This window comes from Azolla caroliniana, unplaced genomic scaffold, assembly GCF_043228905.1.
Source record: "Azolla caroliniana isolate FFs.n. ecotype wild unplaced genomic scaffold, voAzoCaro1.0.p SCAF_1298, whole genome shotgun sequence".
NCBI lineage: Eukaryota > Viridiplantae > Streptophyta > Polypodiopsida > Salviniales > Salviniaceae > Azolla > Azolla caroliniana.
The window spans coordinates 1-8,653 of NW_028231733.1; the positions used below are offsets into that span (position 1 = coordinate 1).

General features: G+C 37.7%; 1 protein-coding gene across 2 annotated transcripts; it reads right to left on the minus strand.

The window, feature by feature from the left end:
• Positions 1–3,270: 3,270 nt before the first annotated feature.
• On the minus strand, positions 3,271–7,898 carry LOC147847248 (uncharacterized). 2 transcript variants are annotated; one of them, XM_087339396.1, is made up of 6 exons: positions 7,796–7,898; positions 7,238–7,486; positions 5,999–6,153; positions 3,761–4,039; positions 3,542–3,671; positions 3,271–3,448 (listed from the first exon to the last, which is right to left on the minus strand). In XM_087339396.1, exons 2-6 carry the CDS (start codon positions 7,360–7,362, stop codon positions 3,286–3,288), a joined length of 852 nt encoding a protein of 283 aa, XP_087195522.1. In that variant the 5' UTR covers positions 7,363–7,486; positions 7,796–7,898; the 3' UTR covers positions 3,271–3,285. The 2 variants fall into 2 exon arrangements, with proteins under 2 accessions (XP_087195522.1, XP_087195523.1); XM_087339397.1 differs by lacking the exon at positions 7,796–7,898 and adding an exon at positions 7,627–7,737.
• Between the last annotated feature and the right edge of the window lie 755 nt (positions 7,899–8,653).

An 8,653-nucleotide genomic window follows, 5' to 3' on the forward strand; every position in this document is an offset into this window, starting at 1 on the left:
AGCAATGATCTCTATGTCCTTGGCATAAAGAAAACCTTCTTTCAATTTCCGCCATTGCTATTCATGGATATATTGTCCATTTTCTCAATGACAAATGGACAATACATGATCGTACAAAGGGAGATATCATTGTCATAGTAGGTAGTTTGATCAAAAACCTTTACAAACTTGACATATATCAGAAATTTGATGACTAAAATGCATTAGCGGTGGATGCCCAAACACAAACCAATTCTGAACTATGGCATGCTTGATTCGACCATTTAACTTTCAGCAACCTTGCAAGGCTTATAGCAATCGGCAACGGTTTGGTTCAGGTCGAGAGTGTCAAAACAAAACCAATTCGAAACCGAACCTTTTAAAATTTTTGAAACTTGAACCAAACCACAAAACCGTTAAACCATTAAACTATAAAAACCGTGGTTTCATGGTTCGGTTTCGGTTTTCAATGTAGGTCAAAATTCAAATTTTAAATTTTCAAAATTTTAAAGATTTTCCTAAAATGTGAGAATAAGGCTTGAAAATGAAAAGATTGTTTAAAAACAGTTTTTTTTTAAATTTACAAATAAAATAAATAAATAACCGTTAAACCACAGTTATTGACGGCTTAGTAAGCAAGATATGGTATGCAATCTTCCTTCCATTTATGTACCATGTAATCATGTTATTATGGGTTGTATTCTAGGAAAGATGCACGGACTTTCATTTCCAAAAGATGCAAATGTTTTTGCAGCACGAGCTTCAACTTGTACATAGTGATGTATGCGGCCCAATGAGAACACCATCAATTGGAGGTTATCATTATTTTCTTACATTCATGGATGATGTTACCCGACACACTTGGGTATATCCTTTGAAGGAGAAATCCAATGTCTTTTCATGTTTCAAAGAATTCTTTCACCTTACTGAAAATCTTAGCGGTCACAAACTCATTACTCTATACACCGATAGAGAGAGTGTGTATGTGTCTTGAGAGTTCAATGTTTTCTTGAAGGACAACGGCATTATCCATTAATGCACCACTCCATACACACCACAACAAAATGGGTTGGCTGAGAGAAAGAATAGATCTCTCATGGAGTTGGTAAGATGAATGATCAATGGTAAGAACCTACCTCAAAAGTTTTGGTTGGACGCTGTAATGTGTGCAAATTATGTTTTAAATAGATGCCCCACAAAAGCAATAAAAACTATCACTCCATATGAGGCTTGGAAGGGTCACAAGCCAATTGTTGGTCACATGAGAATACTTGGAAGCTTGACTTATGCATTTGTGCCACCACAACAGCGCCATAAGCTTCAAGACAAATTAACAAAATGCTTTTTAGCCCACTAACAGTAAGATCATCATCCGTCGGGACGTGATATTTGCTGAAAATGCAGCTCAACCACTTGTGGATTGCTCCAAAGAGCCAATTCTTGATCAATCAAATGCATTTGACTCTTTGTTACCATTGCTCCAAAATGTTGTGTTTGAAGGTGATCAACTAACCCAACCTTATGGAGGTAATCTACAAGTTTTGCATCAGTAACAGGATGCTCCAAACAGAGATGTTAAGCAGCCCAACAATGCTCAAATTGATCTCTTGCAACAGCCCAATGTGGTTGAAAATGAGCAACCAAACATTGTTGATAATAATTCTGATTTTACAAGTCATTAATCACCATGATGTTGACATGGAATTGGAGGAAGAGCAAGCCTCTTCTAAGCAAACAAGAACAGTCCCTAAATGGAATGCAAAGACTTAAAGCTTTCTACGGCTTGATGCAAGCACCTTGAGCATGGAATACAAAGATCCATGTGATCCATGCTCATCTTCGTCAACTGGGTTTTGTGAACAGCCTAACCAAAAGCACTCTATGTTTGAAAGGATGGAGAAATTTCATTAATTGTTGTGCTTTATGTTGATGATTTGCTGATCACAGGACCTGATGAGCAACAAATTGCAAATTTCAAAGCTGATATTTGTAGGACATTTGAGGTGACAAACCTTGGTCATCTCCATTACTACCTCAGCGTTCAATTTATTACTGTTGAGGGGAAACTTTTTTTAGTCCAAGAAAGTACATCAAGAAGCTCCTACGACAATTTAGGTTTGAAGAGTGCAAGCCAAACTCCACTTCTGTAGAAGCAAGTTTCAAATTCTCAATTAAAGACAAAGGAGAACCAACTCATGCATTCTTATACCAGCAAGCTATATCTTGTTTGATATTTTTATGCAACACGCAACCTGACATTCAATATGCAGTTTTGCACTTAAGCAGGTTTATGCACAGCCCTGGAGCAAAGCATTGGCAACCAGCTAAGTGGGTTTTCCATTACCTCAAAGGCACTATGGATTTCAGCCTCTTCTATGGAGAAGGCAATTCATCTACTTTAACAGCCTTCACTAACAATGATCAGGCTGGCTGTGACACCACTCGTGTCTCACATAGTGGCAATTGTTCATGATACGCAATTCCTGTGTTTCCTGGCTCAGCAAGAAGCAGCCAACAGTGGCAACATCAAGTTGTGAAGCTGAATATAGGGCAGCATTCAGCGCTATAGTAGAGTGTGTTTGGCTGAGGAGATTATTGTCCGACTTGTCACTTGAGCAACCATCTCCTACTTGTATATTTGCATATAGTCAAAGTGTCTTGGCAATTGCAAGAACGAAACACATTGAGGTGGACTATCATTATATGAAGGAGTAGTTCCATGCTACAAAGATAAACTTGTTTTCCATGCACGAACAAAACACATTGAGGTGGACTATCATTATATGAAGTAGCAGTTCCATGTTCAAGAGATAAACTTGGCCTACGTACAAACTCGTGAAAATGTTGCAAACATTTTTACAAAGACTCTATCAAGAGAAAAGTTTGAATATTTTCACAAGGAACTGGGCATTCTTCCAACACCAAGATGGTGACGACATTCAAGTTCACACCATTCACTTCAGGGGGTTTGTTACGCTTAATGTGTATCCTATGAAAGTTTGGTGTGAACACAATTAGAATAGTGTGAACTTAGTTACGTAATTGTTGGGTGTAAACATACTTAGAATAGTGTGAACCTAGTTAAGTGACTGTTAGGTCAAAACATAGTTACCTAATTAAGCGACCGTTGGGTTTCCACCTACTTGTAGATATTGGTTATATAAACCATTCTACATCTTTGAAAAAAAGAAGCTCGTTTTTCCTAATCTACTGATTTTTCCTTAAGTCTTCTAAGTTATCTTGCTGTGTGAGAGTTTATCTAATATCCCTGCATTTTCTACAAAAACATAATTGAGAGTTATTCCCTCAGAAGGAGACTCCATGAATATCCGTGCAAGTTATTAAAATGATTGTAAAATGGTACCTTGGTGCACCTTCAGCAACAAAAACCTCAAAGGTTCTTTTCTTCTTAGCTTCAAGAAGAAATTGAAGAAGTGCACGTGACCTTCCCAATGTCAATATGACTTCACTGTCAAAGTCAATGGATCATATTACTAAATGCTCCCTTCATGCACGTTTTTTAAGGAAAAATGGAAGACATTTATTCCTTTTAAAGACATACTTTTGATGTATGTGCTGAAGAGCTTGTTCTGCCACCTGAGCATGATAATTATCAATCTCTTGCAATAGTTCATTGATCCCCTCAATCACATTGTGTTTCAGCTTCCAAATTTTTGAGGTCTTGTCACCAGCTGTTCAAGCATAGCAAGCCTCAATAATCATCTCTACAATATGTCACACACTGATATATGAGCCTAGAAAAAATGCAATATCTGCTTACATTTGCTTTTTCCCTCTGAATCACCAGTAGATGATGCTTGCAAATTTGTGGCCACATCAGGTGGTAGAGATTCAAGTAGGTTATGCAATGATGGGGTCCTCATTACAGTTCTATTGGCAGCAACAACCACAGCTGCAGAAAAGCCAGCTGTTTTATCTTCCTTCTCATCGTCGCTCTCAACTGCACTGCTAACCTCAGTCATTACTTTTGTTTCCAATGATGCTTCTTCCTCCCTGATAATATGCAGCACACGCCGCACAACATTCCCCACAGTAAGCTCTGTACAGAAACAAAGTTGCCCATAAGAGGAAGACCTTCAAAGAGAAATATTCTGAAAATGTATAATTATCTCAAAAAATGGTAAATGTTGTATAAATAAAATGAGGTGGGGTTCATCTGCCATCTAGGGGAACCTGACACATCACACAAACACAAAATATTAAACCTGCATTATATATTTGAAACTGATGCAAATGCCAAATGCGAGGAGATACTAGAAGTGTTTTATCTGCCTACCCAGCTGATGAACGTGCAAACCCTTGCACTTGCACATTAACACAATATAATACTCCAAAAGCATTATTATAAAACTTATCCATCATTCTTTCTACATTATACTCTTATCCTTGTTTCTTCTATTTATCAATAGGCATGTTGGATATAGACCAAGAAATGGAAAGTCGAGTGCTATCATTTATCAAATAAATAATGACTCCAATTTATAGTCATTATATGATTAGAAAAATAATAAATAAATAATTCAAGTTAATAACCATATAAAATATATCCATGACCTATTAACACACACACAGAGGCTTAAAATGTTCTATGAATACACATTATAAATACCTTCCACAATGAGGATATCTAGCTTTAGAAACAAATAGAAGCAAAAACAGATACAAACAAAAAATCAACCACCATGCAAGGAAGTTCAAAAGCATGACACATGGGAAGAGGGAAATAGAAAAGAAAATTGTGTACATACAAAAACCAACAACCATGCAATTTAAGCAGCAATACATGATCGCAGATGGTATTGCAAGCATGCAATAGCTCCCAGTATGAGTACCAAATTAAATACGCTCATATGCCATCCCCACTCATATCTTGAATGTGAAATATAAAACTACACGAAAAGCAAACTACTACAGATGTATCAATTTTTATTGCAAGCATTCATTTCTATTCTCTGCAAAATATTTGAATTTCTTTTAACAGTAATATGCACTTAGATGCTAAAATGAAGCATTTTCAAAATATAGGTTTACTATAATCTTATGCAACAACAGTTCACAATACTATTGTGCAAAGACACAGTAAATGGCCTTAGCAGCATCCTTCCATGAATCATACATTGAACTCTCAGATATTTTGAAGCAACACATTGACCTGGACTATGACCTGTCATTATCTGTGCAAAACTGTAAGTTGCCCTGATAGTGACTGAGGATCAACTTGCATTTATGAGCTTTATGAACGTTTAGTTGAACATCCCTGTCGACAGATACTAAAATCTGGCATTTGAACCTGATTGTACACAACAGCTGAGTTGCAAGCACGAGACCCAGCAGGTGTCATGTGATTCTCAAAAATTTAACAGTACATTTCAACATCAGGGTAAGATGAGATACAAAATATTGTCTAAGATGTGATGCTGCTGATGTCCTTTCGCAGATCTTTCATTAGCAACTATCTTCTCATCTGCATGATTTTCGTATATAGAGGCACTACAAGTCCCTTGTTGTATTCCTACTTTCCTTCTAAACCCCTCCTATAATACAAACTTTGATTGCAATGCCCAAGGAAATGAAAAACCTGCATGAATATATGAGAAAAGGGGTTTTGTGCACACAAACTATAAGTGCAATAATTACCTCAAGTGCCTAACAAGGGTACACACTCTAATTTATGCATCACCTCAATAAGAATCTAGGTCATTGATATTCAGGTAATAACATTTACAATAATTCGATTGATTACCAGATTTTTCAGATATATACTGTAAGGATGAACTAGAGACGAAGGTGTAATGAACATCTTATATCAGGAAAATTAATCAACAACCATTCTCTTAAAAGCAAAAAGCTAATATAAGCAGTATGGACTGCTTAAAGCTAATGACAGATTCCTTGCAAGATTAGTAAGTGATGAGTTCGAGAAAGGGAAATATCATTTCTCCGATGATTTTGGGAGAACATATACCTAGAGGCAAGAATCTTAGAAATTAATACATACCAATGGGATTAGCAGCAATAATGCGCAATCCAACAGACTTCACAGCCTCAATCAGAGTTGCAGCTGGTGCTGAAAGCGTGAGCCGCTTTTGCGAAATCACTTGTCTCAGTAAGACTGCTGTTAGCCTTGCAGTATCTAAAGATCCCTCGACTTGCCTGAAATGTGTAGATGAACACTATTACAGCAATATCGCTTAGAATTACTGTCTTAGTGTGCATTAATGCTCTAGAGAGTAGCACTTTTCAAAGTTTCAGAGATATCAAAAAAATATTGGGAATTCTAAAATGAGCAACTGACTAACTCATGTGTTATTTTAAGAATATTTAAAAGGAAAATCCCTGCCTCAGTCAATAGAATATGAAGTACAAGAATACAGCAGAAACTCTATCAACAGTCTATAAATCTCAGCACATGTTCAAAAGGTTAAGAGACTAATCATATAATGAATCCTGTGAAATTGACCTGACTAAATTAACTCCCACATGCCTAGCACTCCTAAGCCTACCATCTACCAATATCTAAGATTTTGTAAAAACTAGGACATATTCAATGCATCAAAAAGCAAATTTTGAAAGAACTATGATGACGAAAGAACCACAATTTAGAACACTGGTGATTGCAAATGTTTCTTGACTTTTCATTGAACAAAAGCACAATCCTTGAAGGTACATATTTCCTATCAACAGGAACTAGGCCACTTCTGCATAACCTACTGATGTTGTAGCTTAGATCAGGATTACCTATTTTTTAAGCATATATAAATTAAGAGAGATGAAAATAGAAAAACATCCATCCAATAGACTGACACTACCTACAGAGACTGTGCAGCTGTACTTAAGATTTCAACTTATTTCAATAAACGTTGGAACATGCAAATCTTAATACTTTTCAACAGTGAGGCACTTATTCCATTTGAAACTGTTCAGGTAGTGTTGGGGTTTCAAATTATTTTCCAGTGCCTTTTCCAAGAACAAGCAAGTCTTAGGACCTTCTGGTCAATATAGGTAACCAAGATAATGCAACACATGAAATGGAAAACAGAACCAACGCATACGAAGAGATATGACATGCAATGGAAAAACTAAAGGATATTGTATCATGAGATGGCGCAATACATGTGCCTTTAACTTTGAAAAGCAGTTGATGAGTCATGATATGAAGGAATCACCAGCCCCTGACCGTCCACGTGAAGCCGTGAACAAAAAGGAAACGCATAGGTTGATGAAAAACATGAATTACCTGCGTTTTAACTTGTATACGAAGTCATCCACAGCTGCGTGGTGATCCGGCATCGAAGCTACTGTACCAGAGCTAGACAACCAGACACGGAGGAACAAAAGGACAGACGCAATAATAATATTCATCCACAGGTCTCTTCTTTAGTTTCCATTGCCTCCAGGAAATTTCCCGCTGCATCCACCATGATCAGATGCAGAATGTTCACGGGAGGAGCCATGTCCAGACTAAGCGGTCCAACACAAGAAGAAACTGTTCAAGTAAAGACGAAACGGCTCAATTCAGGACAAGAAGAGAATGCTCATATCAAGAGGAAAGAGTTCATCGTTAAAAATAAAAGTAAAAAAACGATTTCTAGGGTTTCAGAATACAAGGAACTCGAAACGGCCGACCAATGTATGGGGAACTCATTTCAGCTAGTGCGATGCATCGCCGAACAGACAAAGAAATGAAGCAAAAATAAATAAGAGTGCAGGGGTTAACTGTCTGTGCAGGAGAAGGAGAAGAGAGCACGGGAGTGAAATGAAAGTGATCAGAGAGAGGAACAGTTTTCTCTGTTACCTGGTCGGATGCCACCATGGCCGCGTCTTCTGCTTTCTCTGCAAGTGCGTTATTTCTTTCTTTTTGCTTTGTTTTGGGTTGAGAGAGAGAGAGAGAGAGAGAGAGAGAGAGAGAGAGTGTGTGAGAGAGAGAGAGAGTGTGTGAGAGAGAGAGAGGATGTGACGTCAGCAGAAGATTCGCCTGCCACGCCCCTTCTTCGTGCCACAGAGAAAAGGGGAGGGGGGGGGGGGGGGGGCAAGCGTCCGTTTCACACGGAGGCCTTCTTATCCACAAGTCAGTTCTTTTCCTTCTCGTTTATTTCTTCTTCTTTTTAACAAACCCAAGATCACGATGATGAATGATGAATGATGAATGATGAATGATGAATGATGAATGATGAATGATGAATGATGAATGATGATGAGGATGAGGATGAGGATGCATTCGTATAGAACCACCACCACCCTTCCGTGTATCTTTGTGAACACTAGTTGTAACGTGTAATCATCATCCTTATTCTTTACATGTGAACATATAAGTTATAACACACAAACAATTGGGACATCTGCAAGCAGCAACATAACGATGGGATTCAGTAAACCACATACTATCATCCTTGTCTTCATTCAACATTAAACGAGCAATTACTCTCTAGTCGTTGGCTTGGCGATCTACAACATAGTATCAATTTCGTAAAGTCGAGAGAAACCAAGTTCGTTCCTTGATTTTCTAATAGATTTCAAATTGCAATCAGTCTCGTTGATCACAAATTGCGACTGGTCTCCCATGGACGTGAAAAATATACCCATGTGTCCATCCCAAATGTCATCTAATTATGGCTTTTAATGCGTCTCTCTACATTGACACTTTTTCAACAAA

Bases quoted from the DNA above. Each gene is read 5' to 3' on its own strand.
- LOC147847248 (XM_087339396.1), bottom strand. From the start codon at position 7,362: ATGAATATTATTATTGCGTCTGTCCTTTTGTTCCTCCGTGTCTGGTTG. The intron at 4,040-5,998 runs GTATGTATTAAT...GTTTCTGTACAG, and splicing joins TATTGCTGCTAATCCCATTG to AGCTTACTGTGGGGAATGTT. The intron at 3,449-3,541 runs GTATGTCTTTAA...TGACTTTGACAG, and splicing joins CTTCAGCACATACATCAAAA to TGAAGTCATATTGACATTGG.